The 23527-nt window shown below is 41.6% G+C and overlaps 1 protein-coding gene across 2 annotated transcripts in view; it reads left to right on the forward strand.

The window, feature by feature from the left end:
- MECP2 (methyl-CpG binding protein 2) overlaps positions 1-23527 on the forward strand; it is a 61206-nt gene that overhangs the window by 16294 nt on the left and 21385 nt on the right. For both annotated transcript variants that reach the window (XM_073639840.1, XM_073639841.1), the window contains exon 2: positions 22857-23198. In XM_073639840.1, coding sequence (XP_073495941.1) covers positions 22857-23198 — 342 coding nt within the window. The remainder of the gene's footprint in view (positions 1-22856; positions 23199-23527) is intronic.

The following is a 23527-nucleotide window of genomic DNA, read 5'->3' on the forward strand; positions in this document are numbered from 1 at the left end:
TATTGGTCTCTGATGATGTTAATGCAACCTAAGAATGTTGTGGCTTTATAGGGGTATGTGCCCACGATCTGGAAAAGCTGCGGATTTGACGCTACATATTTATGCAGCATCAAACCCGCAGCGGCCAGATGTTACAGCATATTGGATGAGATTTCTACTATGAGTGCATCTACCCGTGGACACTGACATGTGGCGTGTCTTTCTGGACCGCAGCATGTCCATTTCTCTTGTGGAGTGATTAGTCTCCGCAACATAAATTTGACCACTAGAAAGTATTGAATGTGGTAAATCCGCATAGTTCAGTGAACACATGCGGATTTACCTGTGTTCAATAGAACCCAGCGTTTTGGACGCAGCAAAAATATGCTGCGTCCAAAGCACTGCTACATCCGGATCGTGGACACGTAGCTTCAGTCAGATCATAAGTGGCAGGATTATAAAACTTACTGTATGGTGTATTCTGGGTGACAGATACCACTATGTGGCATATTTTTAATTCTTCCTTTAGACCTATATGCCAGGAGCATTCCCGGTGAATGTATTTAAGGGATGGGGAAAAAAATGCAGTCTGAAAAGCGTTAAAGTGACAGCTTACACTCAGAGGAAGCAAAGTAAATACCAAGAATGGGAAGCCATCTAGTGCAAATATTTTTACAAATCATACCAAACAAAACAAAAGAGGAATGGGCTCGGAAAATATAAATCACAAAATTCAGCAAGTATGAGTTAAAAAAATATCTTTTTTTTTTTTGAGAGATTACATCAGCCTTCAGTTTAAGTTTAGTCAGTGCGGACTTGCTAGAAAATGACTTCTCCCAACCGCTATGAAGTATTCCAGCTGTTAGGTTACCCTACGTATTGAGGCTCATTTGCTTGTTTTTCAGCTGTGCTGAGAAGCTTTTACTTGTTTTCAGGTTGTCGTCTTGTAGTGTTCCCCCCTCTAGGTTATGGGCACATGAAGGCAATAAGCAGGGCATTTTCAACTTGAAGTAGCATTGTGATTGAGATTTTTAAAGAAAGTCATGCACACGCTGCCAAGCAATGCAAAGGATGAAATGTGCAGCAATTCTGCCATGAAATCCATAGTGTTTCTTGTGTGCACACCTTTTGGGTGTATGCCATTTGCTCCTGCAGTAAATAAACATTGTTGTGAATGGGACATTATAAAAAGCGCGTGCTTCAGGATCTGAAACCAGCATGTCCCATATGGGACATTTTTAGGGTTTTACCACATTGTAATGCGGTGTGGTTTCCCAAATAACTGTTCTTAAAGCAATTCCTACATTTTCTACAGTAAATATTACTAATATACAGTTGATGCCACTAATAAAAAAATAAATAAAGAGAGCTGTGTTCCTGCAAGACATAAGCTGCTGCCAGCAGTCCGCTCCCTGTTGAAAACACATACGGTACATACTTGTATGAGGGACTCAGGAGGGATAGTTGTGGGCTACTAGTTACTACAGCGCTATCACTGTGGAGCAAGCTCTGTAACTGAGGGCCAATGTGTCCCTTCAGCAAAGTAAATACCAAGAATGGAACTGAGCCTCTGCATTACATAGCCGACAAAAGGCTAGTGACTGAGCTTCATAGGAGACCAGTAGTTTTATAATACACTGCAGAAATATAATATAGTACTGCTATGGGTGTGGTGTAGTACTAGTGTTATGTTGTAGTGTATTGTATAGTCAATCGCAGAGTCACGTCCCCTAAGGAGACTAATAAAAAGTGCAACAACGCTAAAATATATATATATATATATATATCTCTATAGTTATGAAAACCCTCCTTCCCAAATTATCGACAAACGTGAATGGCAAAATGTAAACAAATAAAAAAAAATTGGTATTGCCACATTTGTAATTGCCCATACTAATAAAATAGTTATTCCATATGGTGTATGAAAAACAAAAAATGTTTTCAAACCTTTAAAGGATTGAAAAAAAAATAAATTCTTGTCTCTATAATCCTACTGACCTGGAGAATTATTGCCAGATGATGTTTAATGAAGGGGGGCATTCAAAACTACACGCTAAAGAAAAATCAGCCTTCATATGGCAATGTTGAGTGAAAAATAAAAAGGTTATGGCTGTTGGAGGAAAAAAATGAAAACGCAACACAGGGCTGTGGAGTCGGTATAAAAATGGACCGACTCCTAAAATCTATAATAAATTGGGTACAGTAGTTCAATGCAGGATGTGCTGTAAATGTTTTTTTTTATAAGGGTATGTGCCCACGTAGCGTTTTACAAGCGTATATGCTGCGGAATTTCCGCAGCGTAAACGCTTGTGAAACGCTTGGTAATCCGCACCCCATGGTCCCCAATGAGAACCCGCAATTTCAATGCCCATGCTGCGGACTTTTCCGCAGCGTTTATGCACGCTCAAAAAACCGCTGCATGTCCATTAATTTTGTGGACACGCATGCGGAATTGCCTTGTCAATGCAATAAAAAACTCAAGGCAATTCCGCATGTCCCAAACGCATCATAAACGCGCGAAAAACGCTTGCAAAATTCCGCAAGCGTTTTTCCGGGAGAGGACATGCGGAAATGAAGCAGAAATTTTCTGCTTCATTTCTGCAACGTTGGCACATAGCCTAAGAATTTGGGAAAGTTATGAAATGTCCTATTCCTGATCGCCCACGTAGCGTTTTACAAGCGTATATGCTGCGGAATTTCCGCAGCGTAAACGCTTGTCAAACGCTTGGTAATCCGTCATCCATGGTCCCCAATGAGAATCCGCAATTTCAATGGCCATGCTGCGGATTTTTACGCAGCATTTTTGATGCGCTCAAAAATCCGCAGCATGTCCATTATTTGTGCGTTTCTGCATGCGGATTTGAGGTCCCAATGCACTGGAAAAACGCATGGCAAATCCGCATGTAAAAATGCCGCAAAAACGTGTCAAAAACACTTGTAAAATCCGCAAGCTTTTTTGACTGCCAAGAACATGCAGAAACGCTGCAGAAATTTTCTACTTCATTTCTGCATCGTGGGCACATAGCCTAAAAGGGTCTAGGCTTTTAGTTGAGATAAATCTGAGCTGCACTTTATGTACACGCTCAGTAGTGTGATGTCGGAGGTTTGGCTTACCGACTCCACAGCCCTGGCGCAATAACGAAAGATCGCCTGGTACTTGGAGGATTCAAGGAATGTCGTATACACAGATAACCTGGCCTTCTTTTTCAGCTAGCAAATCCACAAGCCATATTGGGGCTTTATCCTTTGTAGTGTAGGAGCCATAACTAATTTTTTTTTATGGAATAAAAGTTGTAAGTACTACCAATTTTGAAAGCTTGCTCATGGGGATCCAGTGAAACAGGAGGGTAGATGTAGTCAGTGCTTGTATTTTAAATCCCATCAGCATTATATACTGAGCTGGGTTCACAGACAGGTTAGAGAACATGTTGGCACAGTTTTTGCTCTCCTTCTGTCACCATTGCATGCAGTGTGACAGTAATTGGATGTAGAACTTTCATAGTTTTTTTTTTTTCTATAGACTTGTATGATATCATACATCATATATCAATGTACGGTATGTAGATAAGAGCCTCCTCACCTAACGTTTACATTTCCCAGGCTTGATTCTTCCCAAGCAGTAGTTAAAGGGGTTGCCTGAATTTCTTAAATGGGAGAAATTGCAAAGTGCTTGTAAAAATAATAAATTTTGCAATTTTCCTCCTATTAAAAATCCTCTATGTTCTCAAGAGCAGAAGGATTTTTAATTTATAGTGTACAGCTCATTGGCTAGATTACCAGCCACCCTTACTTTGAGTGGCAAGTTACCTAGGTAAGGAGGTTGCCCATGGCACTCTGAAGTTGGCGGAATTGCTTATTATGACCAGTCTGTGTCCCTGCCTTCTTCCATGCTGCAGAGGCAAACATGCTGCTGCTCCGATTTGTCGCTCTTCAGGAGCGCACCACTCCCTGCAGAGTAGTAAGACAAGGAGCTTTGCGCTCCTGATGACAGAACAATTGAACGACACTTTAAGTGCATTGTGACAACTCCAAAATGAGGGCACGCTAAGAGTGAAAATAAATGTCGAAAAAGTAAAAATTACCTACCGTCCCAATACATAATTATACAAACTATGTTCTTTGTTTTTTTATTAATTTGGGGAGTACAGTACACAGTCCTATCCTAAAAAGTTAGAGCAAATTCCCGAGCTACAAAATGGTATATAATAAAATGCCAGAGGCCTACGTGAACATTGAAATCTACATCGGGAAAAGCTTCACATGTGTACTTTAGGCAAAGTGCACAGTACTTTAGGCGAAGTGCACAGCCTAAGGCCAGTTTCATACATCCGACATTCATGGTCTGAGTCCTGACTGACCTCAGGTCCCCAAACCAAAACTCAATATCCCAATGTATGCATACGAGGCTGTTGAATTCAGATCAGTAAACCCGCGAGTGGTGTGTAATTGGACAGTGAATATCAAAATATCAGAAGAGGGAAACTGGCCTAATGGCTCTTGACAATCCCCTGCCAACTCTTTCCTGGTCCTAGCCGGTCTCTGTTTACCTGGCGGCAATGTTGGTATAGGCTGGAGTTTTGACCAGAATCTAGAATTGAAAATTGTAAATTACAGTGCAAATTTAGGGGAAAAGGTAGGTAATTTATACAGTTTAGACGGCGTGATTGTCTGTGGTAGACGCAACATCACTGGAGCCTGGTAAGCAAAGACTGGCAGTAGACAATGGTAATATCTCCAGTGCCACAGGATTTGTAAGGTTCTTATTTTATCGCGTTGTTAGGTGCTTGTAAAATATTTTATGGGTCTATTTCACATGTTTATTTCTGTTAATGTTGATGATTATGGTTTACATCCATTGAAAACACAAAAGTCATTATCTCAGTAAAATTAAATAATTAACAAAAACACCTGCAAAGGCTTCCTAAGTGTTTAAAAAGGTCCCTTAGTCTGTTTCAGTAGGATCTACAATCATGGGGAAGACTGCTGACCTGACAGATGTCCAGAAGGCAGTCATGGACACACTCCACAAGGTCCCAGAGTCTGGAGGAAGAGTGGAGAGGCCACAATCCAAGCTGCTGGAGGTCTAGTGTGAAGTTTCCATAATCAGTGATGGTTTGGGAAGCCATGTCATCTGCTGGTGTAGGTCCACTGTGTTTTATCAAGACCAAAGTCAGCACAGCCGTCTACCAGGACATTTTACAGCACTTCATGCTTCCCTCTGCCGACAAGCTTTTTGGAGATGGAAATGTCATTCTCCAGCAGGACTTGACACCTGTCCACACTGCCAAAAGTACCAATACCTGGTTTACACACAACAGTATCACTGTGCTTGATTGGCAGCAAACTCGCCTGACCTTAACCCCATAGAGAATCTATTATAGAGAATCTATGGGGTATTGTCAAGAGGAAGATTAGAGACACCAGACACAACAATGCAGACGAGCTGAAGGCTGCTATCAAAGCCACCTGGGCTTCTATAACCCCTCAGCAGTGCCACATGCTGATCGCCTCCATACCACATTGCGGAATTGATGCAGTAATTGATGTCAAAGGAGCCCGACCAAGTATTGAGGGCATTTACTGAACATATATTTCAGTAGGACAACATTTCGGATTTTAAAAACATTTTTCAAGCTGTTATAAAGTACTAGATGGTGGCCCGATTCCAACGCATCGGGTAGGTCCTCCCTTCACACTTGCCGTCGGGAGATCAGCGGCCCTAGCCGCTGATCTCCCAACGGTAGCCGCATGGAGGTCAGGTACTTATGCTGTGAGCAGCCGGGAGATGACCGGCTGCATCGCCGCTGACCTCCATGCCGCTAACGGCCACCATCTTGTTCTGAAATCCCGCGTCGCTGATTGGCCGAGGCTGGACCAATCAGCGACGCAGGATTTCCTGGACAGAAGGACAGACAGACGGGATAAGCCGATTATTTAGTAGATTCTAATTTACTGAGATAATGACTTTTGTGTTTTCATTGGCTGTAAGCCATAATCATCAACATTAACAGAAATAAACACTCGGAATAGATCACTCTGTTTGTAATGACTCTATACGATGAGTTTCACTTTTTGCATTGAAGAACTGAAATAAACTAACTTTTTGATGATATTCTAATATAGTGAGAAGCAGTTGTATGTATTAAATCAACATAAAGGCGCATTCAGACTGCCATATTTCTTGCGTGAGGATCGCATCACAATCCTTGTACTGGCCATCAGCTCTCCTGACCTGAGCGTGGTAGCTGCATAAAAATACATGCTGTCACGCTCAGGTCAGGAGAGTCTGAGGATTGCAATGCCATCCTGCGCGAGTAATGCCGCTATCTGACTGTACCACAACAGCTCCAGTATGGGCATATCTTTAGTTTAATATGCATAACCCCGATGACAGGTTCTCTTCAAAAAATGTGCTACATAGCATGCGCTTTGCTTTTTGATGGCGGGAGACAGGGTGTTGCATTTTGTCTCACAAAATGCAATCATTTTCCATAAACTTCGAGATAGGAATTTAAAACTGCATAGGCCACAAAAAAATGCATGTTAAAAAAGCCTCTAATGCTTGAAAATGTCTTTGTATGGCTTGGTGGTGAGGGGTGGAGAAAAGAAAGCCGGCTATATTTCAATAAGGAATTACTAAAACCTGGGGATTTTTTTTTTGGATGGGGGTGTTTGCTTTATACTTTTGGAGCAGTCTTTGTATTGAGCAGTCTTTGTGTTCTTGGCTTTTTTTTTCTATAAAAAAATCTTTATTAGTTTTAATGGGAAATTACTAGTACAATTATATAACAAAGTACATCACAATGTACCTCTTTTGTGCTCCTGTGAAACTGACCTTTCTGTCCATAAACCAAAGCCTATTGCTGAGCTCGGGGAGCAGGAAAGGAAGTTACAATTTTGTCTTGGCTCCAGATGAGAAGGTGGGAGTCTCCGGTGACTGTCGGAAGCTTTCTTGCCACCTTCTTCCATCATCGCAGGCATAAACCCATGCTTGGGCAAACTGCTTGTGTGGTGCATACTTATATCATGGGAGGAGCTGCTGTTCTGACCCACACAATGGGAATAACTGCTCCATGTCAGCTGTTATTTATATCGTGAGGTTCTGAGAAATCACTTCTGTGTGAAGAAACTGTGAATGCAAAATATTAGGTTTCAAAAATCTAAAATCTATAAAGGGAACCTGTCAGCTGAGCCAAGTGATTTATGGTTTTCTTGGGAAAGATTCTGTATAATTTCAGTAAAACTGCGTACATTCTGTGCGGAAATACTCAGGTGTTTCTGCATATTTCATCCTGGAAATTCCCAAAAATTGCTGCAGCATAAATCAGCATGCTGCGGATTTCAAATCCATGATTTACGCTGTGGATTGCTTCTGTATTGTGTGGATTTCGGCAAACGTTCACATTGCTGATACAGCACAAAATTCGCTGTGTATATATAGTATGTGACCCAGGGGAATGTACAGTAACCATTACATAATGTCATGCTGCAGCAAGACCTATAATCCGCAGCGGAAAAATCTGCCATGTGTGACTGGGCTTTGTTCACTAGCATTACTCTGTGAGTTTGTTGTGCGTTTTTAGTTCAGAATCCAGTTATAAGGGTTCATCATGAGAATGATATTGTAACGGGGCCGGGTGGTGGAACCTCTGTGCCTTGGAACAAGGAGGGACCCCGAGGGGCAGGTGTTATTCTGGGGACGACCTTGTAATAGAGCAGGTGGCTCCCACGGGTCAGGTAGCTGGGGCTGACCGGAGTAGCGGGTGGACACAACAGGTAGGTAGCAGTCTCTGGGTCAGTAGGCGGGTGGTCACGGGAAGTGACGGAAGAGCAGGTAAGAGTCTCTTGGCCGGCAGGCAGGTGGTCACGGCAAGTGACGGCTGAGCGGGTAAGAGTCTCATGGCTGGCAGGCAGGCGGTGACGGCAAGTGACGGCTGAGCGGGTAAGAGTCTCTTAGCTGGCAGGCAGATGGTCACGGCAAGTGACGGCGGAGCGGGTAAGAGTCTCTTGGCTGGCAGGCAGATGGTCACGGCAAGTGACGGCGGAGCGGGTAAGAGTCTCTTGGCTGGCAGGCAGATGGTCACGGCAAGTGACGGCGGAGCCTCCAGGTAGGCTAGCAGGCAGGTAACTGGCAGGTGCTTCCTGGTCCGCAGGTGGACTTGCCCATAGACAGACTGGCGGATGCAGGAGACAGACTTTCAGGCTGAAGAGAAGACAAGCAGGCAGACAGGACTGGTAGTCAGGCTGGCAATGGGACCTGAGGGCTGAAGCAGAGGTGAGTATGCTTTGCAACAACTTTGCTCGGGCACCTCCATTTTGGAGGAAGTGCCTTATATATGCGAAGTCCTCCGGCTATTGGCCGGGGACTCCTTAGGACGGCGCGTGCGGTCCCTTTAAGAGAGGGGGAGCGCGCACGCCCTAAGCACAGTGCCCGGGAAGGAGTGCGCGCCGGCAGCAGCGAGGGAAGGAGCGCTGGAGAACGCCGTGCGCTGAACAGGTAGGTGAGAGGGACGGCGTCTCTGCCTGGCAGGAGGCAGAGACGCCGATTCTACAGATATGCTGTAGATTTTTATCTGGCAAGTTTTATAGTGGATTTCATTGTGGAAATGCTGCAGATTTTAACCTTTTCATTGCAAAAAATGAAATCTGCAGTGAAAATGCTCAGCATAAATGCATATGTTGGTTATTGAAAGTCTTCACTACAGGTCAATTCACGCTGCTGATTTTTTTTTTTTTCATGGGGCGTATAAATAAGATTAGAGATGTCATTGATATTGTTAACTGTAAAATGATGCAGATTTTCAGTCTGCAAATCACATATTTGCTGTGTGAGAACTAACCCTAAAAACCATGTCTACGCATACTGATATGATGAAAACTGCAGCATAACTTGTGTCAAAATCCACCAGGTACAGTTAGGTCCATATATATTTGGACAGAGACAACATTTTTCAAATTTGGTTCTAGACATTACCACAATGAATTTTAAAACAATTCAGATGCCGTTGAAGTTCAGATTTTCAGCTTTCATTTGAGGGTATCCACATTAAAATTGGATGAAGGGTTTAGGAGTTTCAGCTCCTTAACATGTGCCACCCTGTTTTTAAAGGGACCAAAAGTAATTGTACAGATTAAATAATTGTAAATAAAATGTTCATTTCTAGTACTTGGTTGAAAACCCTTTGTTGGCAATGACTGCCTGAAGTCTTGAACTCATGGACATCACCAGATGGTGTGTTTCCTCCTTTTTGATGCTCTGCCAGGCCTTCACTGCGGTGGTTTTCAGTTGCTGTTTGTTTGTGGCCCTTTCTGTCTGAAGTTTAGTCTTTAACAAGTGAAATGCATGCTCAATTGGGTTGAGATCAGGTGACTGACTTGGCCATTCAAGAATATTCTACTTCTTTGCTTTAATAAACTCCTGGGTTGCTTTGGCTTTATGTTTTGGGTCATTGTCCATCTGTAGTATGAAACGACGACCAATCAGTTTGGCTGCATTTGGCTGGATCTGAGCACACAGTATGGCTCTGAATACATCAGAATTCATTCGGCTGCTTCTGTCCTGTGTCACATCATCAATAAACACTAGTGACCCAGTGCCACTGGCAGCCATGCATGCCCAAGCCATCACATTGCCTCTGCCGTGTTTTACAGATGATGTGGTATGCTTTGGATCATGAGCTGTACCACGCCTTCACCATACTTTTCTCTTTCCATCATTCTGGTAGAGGTTGATCTTGGTTTCTTCTGTCCAAAGAATGTTCTTCCAGAACTGTGCTGGCTTTTTTAGATGTTTTTTAGCAAAGTCCAGTCTAGCCTTTTTCTTCTTGATGCTTATGAGTGGCTTGCACCGTGCAGTGAACCCTCTGTATTTACTTTCATGCAGTCTTCTCTTTATGGTAGATTTGGATATTGATACGCCTACCTCCTGGAGAGTGTTCTTCACTTGGTTGGCTGTTGTGAAGGGGTTTCTCTTCACCATGGAGATTATTCTGCGATCATCCACCACTGTTGTCTTCCGTGGGCGCCCAGGACTTTTTGCATTGATGAGTTCACCAGTGCTTTCTTTCTCAGGATGTACCAAACTGTAGATTTTGCCACTCCTAATATTGTAGCAATTTCTCGGATGTTTTTTTTCTGTTTTTGCAGCTTAAGGATGGCTTGTTTCACCTGCATGGAGAGCTCCTTTGACCACATGTTTACTTCACAGCAAAACCTTCCAAATGCAAGCACCACACCTCAAATCAACTCCAGGCCTTTTATCTGCTTAATTGAGAATGACATAACAAAGGGATTGCCCAGACCTGTCCATGAAATAGCCTTGGAGTCAATTGTCCAATTACTTTTGGTCCCTTTAAAAACAGGGTGGCACATGTTAAGGAGCTGAAACTCCTAAACCCTTCATCCAATTTTAATGTGGATACCCTCAAATGAAAGCTGAAAGTCTGAACTTCAACTGCATCTGAATTGTTTTTTTAAATTTCATTGTGGTAATGTCTAGAACCAAAATTAGAAAAATGTTGTCTCTGTCCAAATATATATATGGACTGTATAACTGTATATAAATACGGATTTTGACTAAGGCTTCTTGCCTTCTCAATGGGGAAACTGATCTACATAGTTGGTACATGGCCTTTTTTGATGCCAGAAAATGTTAGGCCAAATTCATAAGTCAGTGATTTTTCTTGTTTGCAAAAAAACTGCATTTTTTTTATTTTAATCTGTGTTTTTGGTCCCTTGTTTACCATCCATGTGTCAACCATTTTTCTTGTGTGGAAAGAAAAAAAAAACTGTTTTCCACGTTCCCCCTTGCAACCATTCATTGAAAATAGTACAGTAGATAGATGCAACACGGATGGTTCAAAATCCTACTGATGTACGGCTGTCTGCTGTCCGAGTGTTCCCAATTGTCTGCTGTCCGAGTGTTCCCAATTGTCTGCTGTCCGAGTGTTCCCAATTGTCTGCTGTCCGAGCGTTCGCAATTGTCTGCTGTGAGCTTGGGCACCCAGACATTGTGCTTTTACAGCCACCTCTCTTCAGAATGACCTGTATAGTGATGAACGTATACAGCTTGTCCTGTAAGCTTTATATGAATTGCATCTTTTATTTCAATTTTTTTTTTTTCCACATCTTTTATTTTTTTATTCCAGTTTAGAAAAGCCGCAGTCATGTCTATCTCCTTTTTACTTGGGAATACATTTTTGCTGATGATGAACTCTTATGTGAACGGCATTTAGTATTTAGATTTGCTCTGTATAGGTATTGATTGTACAGCGCTTTCTCTGCTCAGTTTGGATTACTGTTATGCTATCTTATGTAGTAATGCGCGAGGATCTTACTAATGGGTTTTCACATTTCCAGTTTTGATGTAAGTGAATTTTAGTAATCGTGCATTCCTGCTAACACATCCGGAGCGCGGAGGGATAAGGGGCAAGAACTGTAACCTTTCTTACTTTCAGAAAACAGCAGCATGTAGCAATGAAGTGAAAATAAATACGTAATTGTCTTCATATAGATATAGAAATATATGAAATTATCACTATTGAAACATTGCTGAGGAATATTATTATTATGGTGTTTAAAGGCTTTTCCAGGATTAGAAAAAACGTGCTGTGTTTTGTGTCCATGATCAGTGTCTGTATTGCACCCTAGCCCATTTACCTGAGTAAGGAGAAGCTGCAATTCCACACACCGCCCATGCCTAAGGTGGCGCTATTTCTGGTAGTAAAAAAACGGACCCTTTTAGGAAGACAGTTGAGAGCAAATCAGCGTGGCCATTTTCAAAAAGAGATTATATGGGGATAGTATGCTCTTTAGTTTTAGTTTAGTGTGAATGCATGCAATATATTTCTTAGTATACTATGTTCACAGTTCTTTTAAAGGAAACCGGTCACCATGAAAATGCATTATAATCTGCAGGCATCATGTTATAAAGCAGGAGGAGCTCAGCAGATTGATGTATAGTGTTGTGAGCAAAGACTAGGTATAACCTGTGTTTTCATCATTTAATCCTCTGCTCTTTCTGGGGGGGTCTTGTTCAGTGGGCGGGGCTATCAATAACTGACAGCTATCTTTATATAAGTGCGTACAGAAATAACTGTCAGTCACTGATAGGACCGCCCACTGGACCGAAAATCCCAGAAAGTCAGAGGTTAAATGAATAAATCGTAGGTTATACTGAATCTTTTCTCACAAAATCACATATCATTCTGCTCACCTCCTCCTTCTATATAACCTGATGCCCGCAGGTTGCATTGCATTGTATTTTTTTACTGACAGGTTGGCTTTAAGTCCACAGAACATTGGTCAGTGGTAACACAATACAGCTGACAGGGAGATGGCTGTAGATTCTTTGTGTTTGAAGCGCACAGGACAGCAGTGTCTTCACACCAAAAGACCCAACAAATACTAGGCTTTTATAGAAAAAAAAAAAAATCTATTTTTAGACAGATTCCAGAAAGATGGAAATCAGATTAAAAAAAAAATCACAGCGTTAGCAAAATTTCTACCGCTGCGTGAAGATAGGTCACTTTTTAGGCTATTTGCACATGTAGCACATTTGCTGTAGATTTTACACACGGATTTGCAATTTAATACAGTACCGTCTACACTCTTTGGAAATTTTCAGTGCGAAAAATTACCATGCTGTGCTGTTTTCTTTTTTTTTATTCCGCTACATGTCAAGTCTTTGTACAGAATTCATTGGTAGTTTCACCATTTGAAGTACCAAGAAAGAAATCTGCTGCAGATCTGATCCGATTAAAACCCACATGTAAGTAATGGTTATCCTAAGATGGCGATTTATTTATTTTTTTTAAATATCTCAGACAACCCATTTAACAGTCTGATATGGCCTATCACATGAATGAATTACAAGAAGGCCTATTGCATATGGCGAGTACTGATACTTGTCCCATAGCACCATGTTTAGGAGATAAGATACTTATGGCATTGGATGGGTCCGGTGGCACAATTTTTTTTTTTTTTTTGTTGGACCTCATCTGGCACTATAATGTAGCTTTGTACAAAAATTGTTCTTAACTCTTCATATGTCAGTTGTCACTAGACTGCAGGAATAGCTCAACATATTCTTATCATCAAAATGTCTGGACCCTGATAGGCCTGATCAGTAAGTAGAGTCCTTCAGTCACCAAAGTGTCATCACATCTGGAGGCCATGAGTGTTAGCGTGAAAGAGAAACTGTCTGTAGGTCTGTTATCATGGCTGTTTTTGTTTTTTAATATAGTCTTCAGAAATTATGCGCAATTCTGTAATTGGGAGTGATGCTATGCAAGAGAAGAAAATCCAAAATGTTTGATGCTCCTTACCAGCATCACTACCATTATGGTCTATTGCTCAGGAGAGCCCAGACCCTCAGAAATCTTAACATTATGGCATGAACTACTTTTTTTTTTCCCCAAGATGTATCTGCCAACAAAGCTAAATGTGAACTGTTTGATCATGTGTAATATACATATATTTAGACTGAAGGCCCCTGCTTAGGGAATGAAATAATTTTGGCATCCTTGTAAGCATGTGCTTGCGTCCCACCATGTGAGCTGGATCACCACCTAATTATCATTGACAGTTTTTTTTTTCCCAGTGACACCTTCAGTCTCATAGAAATTCTGCAGGTTAAAAAAAAAATGTTATGCTATGTGCCCACGATGCAGAAATGCTCCGGATTTTTTCCTGAGCGTTTCTGCATCTCCCTGGCAGAAAAAACGCATGTGGATTTTACATGCGGATTGTACATGTGGATTTTACATGCAGATTGTACATGCGTTTTTCCTGCCAGGGACATGCGGATGTGAAGCGTTCTTCACTTGCATTTCCGCATGCGGGTTGTCAAGCACTTTCCAAGCGATTTTAGCATCACTTGGAAAGTGCTTGTCAACTTGGTCACACTATATAATATAAATCCATGCAAACGACATGGATTTATATAGTGTGACCGTAAAGAATGGTAAAAAATAAATATATACTTACCTTCTGATGGCCCCCGGAGTCTTTATCCGATAGGTCTTGGCTTGCCGGCAGCTTGCGGTGCACTGAAGGACCTTTATTTTATTCTTTTTTTCACAGGTTCTATGGTACCCGGTCCGGAGGAAAGTCTCATCTCCTCCAGACCCGGGTACCATCCGCACATTGAAACGCTTGGATTCCGCATTTACATATACAGTGATGCGGATTCCATGCGTTCCAATGCAAGTCAATGGCGGCGAAAACGCGGCGTTTACGCAAAATAATTGGTAGTGCTGTGGATTTTTCCGCAATGATAATCCGCAGCGGAAATTTCCGCAGCAATGCAGATTATCATTGGGGAACATGGCAGGCCTTCTACCATGCGTTTTTTAAGCGTTTCTGCAGCGGAATTGCCACTGTGGAAACGCTTAAAAAACGCATAGTGTGCACACAGCCTTATTATTGATATTTTTTTTACTTTTGCCTTACTCTGTCAGTATTGTCAGTAGTTTGTTGTTTGCATTTTACTAGCTACCTCTGGTCTGTGTGGTTTGTGGTAATGCTGTTTTCTGCAGCCATCACCGGCAAAGATTTAACTTAGTTTTTGTTTGCTAAAATATATATCTTGATGCTTCTGCTGCATGTACATTTTTTTTTTGCTTTAGCCAGTCCTGTAAAGCTGTATGGACATATAGACTGTGTCACTGGGTTTTTGCCACCTAACCTGAGAGCAGCGTAATGAAAAGACAGACCCTGATTCCAGCAATACGTCCCTTACTTGGCTCCTGCTGATTAAAGTGATTTTATCACTAGAGGACTAGTAAACCTGCTGCCATATTCATGAGTTCCCACTCTGATTAGCAGCTTTCTGCCTATGTACAGTGTACACAGAAAGCTGCCAATCAGAGGTGTGGGCAGGGTTATACACTGATCAGCATTTAGAGTACTGCTAGATCTGCAGCAGAGAAAACTGATTGTATCAAAATGAAAGCAAACAAACCAGCAAGTGACACATCACTGGAATCATGCTCTCTGCCCCTAAGGCTATGTGCCCATGATCAGGAAATAGTAGGATCTTGGACCATGTGGATTTACCACATCTAATGAATGGCTATGGCTGAAACGACTACTAGCGTCTCCGCTGCAGATAATTAACATGCTGCGGCTTGTAAACCGGCACCGCGGGTGAGTTTTCGCAGCATTAAATAGAAGCACGGTGGGCATGAGATTTCTATAAACCCCATCCACTGTGCTTCTAATGTAGAACACAGCGCTTTGGACGCAGCGTAGGTAAGCTGCGTCAAAAACACTATTTTTCCTGATCGTTGGTCCATACCCTAAATCATGCTGCTTTCAGGTGGGGGAGCGAAAACATAGTGACAGATTCCCTTTAAGACTAATTCAGGCCTTTAAGGATAGATGGTTATTTGACTATTTGATGTGACAACACGGCAATGATGTCAGAAGGGCGAGCTACCCCTGTGGCTGAACTGTTCAGATATGACACTGGTGTACATTTTTGAATCAGCCCGGCAGTGAAATAGACATTATTTGGTGGCAATAACTTTTTTTTTTTTTTCTTGTACCTTTTATTAACTCACACAAGCAAAATTGATTGTATTTCATCATGAGCCTGAAATTACTTTGCTTCAAAGTCTGTCCTTGTGAGCATAGTGAAGGGGGGAATGTTGAAATCTACAGTGATCAGTGTTTACTATGTCTTTGTGTTAATCAAATAGCATTTATTAAAATAATATCTGATGTATTACTCAGAATTGGTGCAAACATGTCTGTACGTGATGCAATGCTGAAGGCCGTTGTTTTCATTGACGTTTGCTTCTTTTAGGCTATGTTCACACATTGTGTTTTTGATGCGTTTTTTTTTTCCCCACAGGCAAAACCTGCTCTCTTGGCATTAAAGAAGCAACATCAAAAAAGCAGGTTTTGCCTCATTTTTTTACTGCAGTTTTGTCAGTGTTCATTTGTCTCTTCTGCATGCTGATAAAGTTTAGTGCATAAAAAATAACCTAATTCAACTTCAGCAGGTTTTGGCACCAAAACGCAGCAAAACCTGTTACCTGCTTTTTTGCACTACCTATTGCTTTCTATAAGTGAAAAATGCTGAAAGAAGTGACATGCTGCATTTTGCAAAAACGCAGCTCTTTGACAAAATAGGAAAAGAAATCCAAGGTGTGCGCATGAGATTTCTGAAATCTCATAGACTTTGCTGGTACTGTAAAACGCCGCTGAAAATTTGCATAAAAAAAACGCTGCAAAAATGCAACGTGTGAACACAGCCTTATACTAGCTTTTTTTCCCCACGTTGAATAGTGAAATTCATGTCTATTTTTTTATTATATGTAGATTTAAATGTGGGGAACAGAGCGCACAATAGGGTGATACCTAGTATGTAAATTGTAGTTTTCCCATGATGTGGTCTGTAAATACAGCTGGGAGGATTCCCCATAGAGTAAGCAGGGAGTTTATTACCATCTCTACCTTCCCAGTCGCTGTGTATAGAGTTAGGAAGCAATAACATTCCTTATTCTGTCCTAGTGGTCACGTTGGGTGCCATGATTAGATATGCCCCCTCCCTCCCCCCAAATATATAAAATTGCCATAAAAAATTGGCAAAAATTGTTTGAATAACAGAACTTTAGAGACCATGTGTACAAAAAATAATACAAATACAAAATGTGCCTGGTCTTGAAGTGGTAAAAGGGGTTTTCCACTCTTAGTCAATGTTTGTATCATGTAAAGTAATCAGATAATAGTCGCTCTCCCTGGGTCCAGCGTCGGCTGTCCTCCACTGCTCCGATCTCTGTGTTTTGGCTGAAGCAGTGACATCCAGTCATCAGCTCCTACCATGTACCTCTGCCATTTTCTATTTTCATTTTATTTTTTTAAAGACCACAAAGTACTACTAAAATAGGTTTTATACTGGCAACTTTTGGGTCCACTTTTTTTTGGTTTAAAATTGGAATTGTGATTAATATCTGAATGGGCAACCTCTATCTATGGCTGAGTGCTTCTGTATGCTGAGTTCCCTACCCAAACATTAGAGCTCCTCTGCTATGGGGGCGCTTGTGGTATGTGTCCTAGTGCTTTATTATATGCCTTGCGCTGTAGGCTTTTTATGTGCACATTTGTAGTCCCAGCCATGGGGTCATGTGTGCCCCTTTCATGGAGTCATCGGCCAAGAAACACATTTTTTACTCCCATTATGTTAAACAGGTTTGTCAAAGTGAAGTTCTATTTCTTTAAACCCACCACCCCATTAAAAAAAATATTTTATTTACCGCTGCTCTTCAGGTGTAAATCCTTCTATAGAGATTAACTCTCTCCTATTCCACGCCTGTTTCGCTTTATCCTATTAAAGCTGACAAGAAAGACTGTAAATGGTGAACACCTTGTCAGTTACTGACAATTACTCATACTGTACCACTGATTAGCCAGCGTCCTTATACTGCACTAATGTAGTTTAACATGACAATTTCTACGGAAAAATAATGAGTTTATACTGCAAATGGCAGCTGCACTGATAGGCTCCCTGTAAAGTGAACTCCGTGGTCTAATGATGTGTAAAAAGTCACACAGGAACAGCTAGCAAATCTCTAAAAGCTCAGAGGAATTGCTGCAAGGTGAATCACACATCCTGTTGGGGTTTCACTCAAGTTGACTAATGAAAGTACAAAATGTGGAAAGTAGGTTTTATTCATTGTGAAAAGCCTATTTTACAATGGGGCGGAATTTTAAATAGGACATCTAATTACATCCTATCTATGCTGCACTTTTCCTATAAGCAGGACTGAATAGGAGAGTGTTATTACCGACAGACATTGAGTCCATTGGACAGGACGGCTGTGGAGTTCTGTTTCAGCTGTGTGACATATCGTTTTGTAAGTCATGGTTCAGGAAAAAAATGAAGCAATTGGGATGTGGCTTTTGTAGCTCATTGTAGGAGCAGGCAGAATATGCAGTAAGGTTATATTCCACAATGGCAGCCACCAGCCTTTTCCTCTCATACCAGACCCTTTCTGGAGAAAATAATCTCCATTGTCTCCTGTGAAGATGCCGGCCTTTTGCTACAGTCGTCAATTATTCTGGATTTCGGGCTCCATCATTTTAAAGAAGACATCTCAACAATTCTTTTTTTTTCTAAAAAAAATATGTACGAAATATAGGAAAGTGTATTAACCAGTCCAAGATCGGGCCATTTACCCCAGCTTCTGACTCTGGCACATTTTCGTGTTTTTTTTTTTCTCGTATAGTATAAACCAAAAGTTTGGACACACCTTCTCATTTAAAGATTTTTCTGTATTTTCATGACTATGAAAATTGTACATTCACACTGAAGGCATCAAAGCTATGAATTAACACATGTGGAATTATATACTTAACAAAAAAGTGTTGAACAACTGAAAATATGTCTTATATTCTAGGTTCTTCAAAGTAGCCACCTTTTGCTTTGATGACTGCTTTGCACACACTTGGCATTCTCTTGATGAGCTTCAAGAGGTAGTCACCGGAAATGGTCTTCCAACAATCTTGAAGGCGTTCCCAGAGATGCTTAGCACTTGTTGGCCCTTTTGCCTTCACTCTGCGGTCCAGCTCACCCCAAACCATCTCGATTGGGTTCAGGTCTGGTGACTGTGGAGGCCAGGTCATCTGGCGTAGCACCCCATCACTCCCCATCTTGGTCAAATAGCCCTTACACAGCCTGGAGGTGTGTTTGGGGTCATTGTCCTGTTGAAAAATAAATGATGGTCCAACTAAACGCAAACCAGATGGAATAGCATGCCGCTGCAAGATGCTGTGGTAGCCATGCTGGTTCAGTATGCCTTCAATTTTGAATAAATCCCCAACAGTGTCACCAGCAAAGCACCCCCACACCATCACACCTCCTCCTCCATGCTTCACGGTGGAAACCAGGCATGTAGAGTCCATCCGTTCACCTTTTCTGCGTCGCACAAAGACACGGTGGTTGGAAACAAAGATCTCAAATTTGGACTCATCAGACGAAAGCACAGATTTCCACTAGTCTAATGTCCATTCCTTGTGTTCTTTAGCCCAAACAAGTCTCTTCTGCTTGTTGCCTGTCCTTAGCAGTGGTTTCCTAGCAGCTATTTTACCATGAAGGCCTGCTGCACAAAGTCTCCTCTTAAGGCTATGTGCCCACGTTGCATTTATGAAGCAGAAAATTTCTGCTGCATAAATGCAAGTCCTCTCCCGGAAAAACGCATGCGGAATTCCGCACGCGTTTTTCGCGCGTTTATCACGCGTTTTCCACATGCGGAATTGCCTTGCGTTTTTTATGCATTGGACAAAGGCAATTCCGCTTGCGGAAACGCAAAATTAAATGACATGCTGCGGATTTTTGAACGCAGCATAAACGCTGCGGAAAAATCCGCAGCATGTGCATAGAACTTGCGGAATCCCATTGGGGACCATGGGGTGCGGATATACATGCGTTTTTCAAGCGTTTACGCTGCGGAAATTCCGCAGCATATACGCTTGAAAAATGCTACGTGGGCACACAGCCTAACAGTTGTTGTAGAGATGTGTCTGCTGCTAGAACTCTGTGTGGCATTGACCTGGTCTCTAATCTGAGCTGCTGTTAACCTGCGATTTCTGAGGCTGGTGACTCGGATAAACTTATCCTCAGAAGCAGAGGTGACTCTTGGTCTTCCTTTCCTGGGGCGGTCCTCATGTGAGCCAGTTTCTTTGTAGCGCTTGATGGTTTTTGCAACTGCACTTGGGGACACATTCAAAGTTTTCCCAATTTTTCGCACTGACTGACCTTCATTTCTTAAAGTAATGATGGCCACTCGTTTTTCTTTACTTAGCTGCTTTTTTCTTGCCATAATACAAATTCTAACAGTCTATTCAGTAGGACTATCAGCTGTGTATCCACCAGAGTTCTGCACAACACAACTGATGGTCCCAACGCCATTTATAAGGGAAGAAATCCCACTTATTAAACCTGACAGGGCACACCTGTGAAGTGAAAACCATTTCCGGTGACTACCTCTTGAAGCTCATCAAGAGAATGCCAAGAGTGTGCAAAGCAGTCATCAAAGCAAAAGGTGGCTACTTTGAAGAACCTAGAATATAAGACATATTTTCAGTTGTTTCACACTTTTTTGTTAAGTATATAATTCCACATGTGTTAATTTATAGTTTTGATGCCTTCAGTGTGAATGTACAATTTTCATAGTCATGAAAATACAGAAAAATCTTTAAATGATGAGGTGTGTCCAAACTTTTGGTCTGTACTGTACATGCAGTTTAAAGATTTGTGTAAAAAAAAAAAAAAAAAAAAAGTAAGAGAAAAAAAATTACTTTGGATTTTCAAGTAATTGTGACCCTTTTTTACATGATACTTTATATGTCACTGTCATATATGGTACTCTGTTTTTGGGTGATATTGAAAAAAGAAAGAGAATAAGTGCCTGTTTTGTTGTTTGTTTGTTTTTAACCACTAAGGACCACTAAAATACATATAAAAATTTGCTCCCATTCTGTAACAAATACTTGTATATGTTGGACACGTATTTTTATTTTTTGACGGTAGCTGGACAAGTAACAGCAATTTGTACTAACAGTGGCATTTTTATTTCTTTTTTTTTCTTTTACCTGTTGGCTTTTTAGAGCACCATCTTGAATGGAGCCGGTGGTGCACATGCTCGACCTCCACTTAAATCACTGTCTATGATACCAGAAGCAAAGAGCAGCCCTCTGCTTTCTCTGGCAGTCCAATTGACCATGAATGGAGTGGAGGTCGAGCATGCAAACCTCTGCTCCATTCAAAACTGGCCGCTGTAGAGCTGGCTGCCAGATCCCATTCTTGAAATTGCTGGAGGTCTGACTGCAGGAACTTAGGGGGGAAATAAGGCTAAAGAGCCAAGTAGTAGAAGTGAAGATGTAGGCATTCACAATGTCTTGGAAAAATCTTCTTTATTATTTCATAGCAAGCAGTGAAAATCAGGATTGAAAAGTACAGGCAAACACTAGGCTACAGCTGGTTTGTGTCTAATTGACTCTTCTACAGACCGCCATACATATTAGACTAATGTCTACCGAACCTGCCGATTTCATTGGTTTGGGCCAACGGTCTTATGTACAAGGGGGCATCGGCTGACTGATAGGACAAATGTTGATCACGCTTGTCCGATTTCAGACTGCCTATCACATTGTTCTCCTGGAGATAAGTGTCAGTCGGCAGCCTTCTCATAGAGAACACAGGAGTGCTCCTGTGTATGGTAGAGTTGACTCAAATGGCCATTGGCTGATGGCCATCTAATGTGTTTGGCCGACTTTAGGCTCCACAGGAATGACCTAAGATAACAATATTAAACGGCTATCATTAGTGAATGAGATCTCGTCGTGACACCATAGTCAGCCAAAATCCAACCTTGCGGGATTCCTGTGTGACTTTAGTCCTCATAAGTTCGACATTTGCGGTATTAATATTATGGTGCCATAAGTCGCCCTTCAGCCCTAGCCTAAATTTGACAATCCGGCTTAATTTTTTTTTCATTCTTACCCAGACCCAGTGTTTCCCAACAAAGAGTAGTTTAGCATCCTAAATACCCTCACAAATATAAATCTGTCATGCCAACTACTTAAAGCTTCTGCCAGTAATAGTCTGTGCTTCTGCCAATGTCTTTAAAGCAGATGATTATTAGAAACTCCTTACTCATAAATCTAAATTCAGCGGCCTTCAGCACAGCGCATCATAGAAGCCAATTCAGTGGCTTTATCTGTCCTTCTCTTATTTTTTTTTGCATTTGAGCAAACAGTAGGTTTCGTGTTCTCGCCGCAGGTTGTGGTCTTTTTATGGCCGTGATTTTGCGGAAATTTGAGGGGGAAAAAAAACAACATTTGTTAATACATCATGTCATGGAAATATATACTAATTTCACTTCCCAATGTGGAAATGGGAGGTGCTGGATAACCACTCTAATCCAATTTAAAGGGGTTGTTAGTTTAAAAAGAAAATTTGGATGTTGATTAATTAGTAGCTAAGCTACACCAATATCCACATTACCAAATGCTGGGGTCCCTGCAGCTCCTATTCCAGCTCTGTGCTCGAAACAGAAAAGCGTCTCCAGAGTGGGCACATCACGAGTGTGGTGTATAAAGGGGGCCGGCTGACTGCTCATGTCAACAGTTAAGGCAGGTGCCTCCTCTTTCACAACCATTACGTAGATGAAGGAGAGGGGCTGGCTTTGCTATTGAATTGAACAGTTAGCCAGCCCCCTTCACACACAGTACTGATGATCTGCTGACATAGAAAGCACTTACCTTCATTGAGTGCAGGTCCAAAAGTGGAGATCCTGGATCCCAGGAATATTGTTGAATCTTTACTACCACAAGTGCAGTAGTGAAGTATGTATAATGATAACTTCAACCTTTCTTGTGGCTTAATTCTGTGTTTATTGCCCCTTCCCTGCTGGTTATTTGAGTACATTTTTTATTAGGAATGGGGGAAGGTGAGTGACAGCTGCTCTATCTAAAAAGTGGTTAGCACTTTCTAGACCAGTGTTTCCCAAACCCCGTCCTCACGGCCCCCCACTGGTCATGTTTTCAGGATCTCCTTAGTATTATACAGGTGAGAGAATGCCTGATGCCTTGATGATACTTCAGTCACCTGTGTAATACTAAGGAGATCCTGAAAACATGACCTGTGGGGGGCCGTGAGGATGGGGTTTGGGAAACACCGTTCTAGACCAATGTTTTTGTTTGTTTTTTTAAACCGAATAGATAAGAAGATGGAGCTGAAAAAATTAAATAATTTTCAAACCATGTACCAGAAGTATAAATAGATACCACTACCATACCATAGGTAGCGTATGATTATAGGAATGCAAGAGCTGCATTTGTTTAATTTCCAATCTTATTTTATTTTTAAGGGAGGAAAAAACGGAAGATTTAGACCAGAAAGATAAACCACCAAAACTCAGGAAAGTTAAAAAGGATAAAAAGAATGATGACGACAAACCTGAAGAAGGACATCCATCAGCGCAGCAGGCAGAGGAGCCTGGTGAAGAGGGAAAAGCAGAGGTACCAGAAAGTACCGAGGCTGCACCCTTGGTGCCTGCTGAAGCCTCTGCCTCCCCAAAGCAAAGGCGCTCTGTTATTCGAGATAGAGGGCCTATGTATGAAGACCCCACTCTTCCTGAGGGCTGGACAAGAAAACTGAAACAAAGAAAATCTGGGCGATCTGCCGGAAAATATGATGTCTATTTGATAAAGTAAGTAGTCCAAAATTACTAGAAATGTGGATGTCTAACTAGTATGTCAGTGCACTGAAACCATATGGAAAATAGGTTGTAAGTTTCAGGTTTAGAAAACTCCTTATAAATATCCTTTTAGGTTAAAGAGGACTTCTCACCAGGTCTGAAGTGGCCAGTTTTTGCTTTCATCTAATATTTGAAAACCACCATACGATTACAGAGATATGGGCCTTTTTTTGTGGTAATTTTATGGTCTTTACCGAAGGGGCTTCAGTTATGTGATCCTCTGGGGCTTGTAAAGACCATAAAAATTTGCACTAAAAGAGATGCATATCCCTAGAAATGTA

Source organism: Phyllobates terribilis, unplaced genomic scaffold (genome assembly GCF_046119375.1).
Source record: "Phyllobates terribilis strain yellow unplaced genomic scaffold, ASM4611937v1 Scaffold_7__3_contigs__length_470593459, whole genome shotgun sequence".
NCBI lineage: Eukaryota > Metazoa > Chordata > Amphibia > Anura > Dendrobatidae > Phyllobates > Phyllobates terribilis.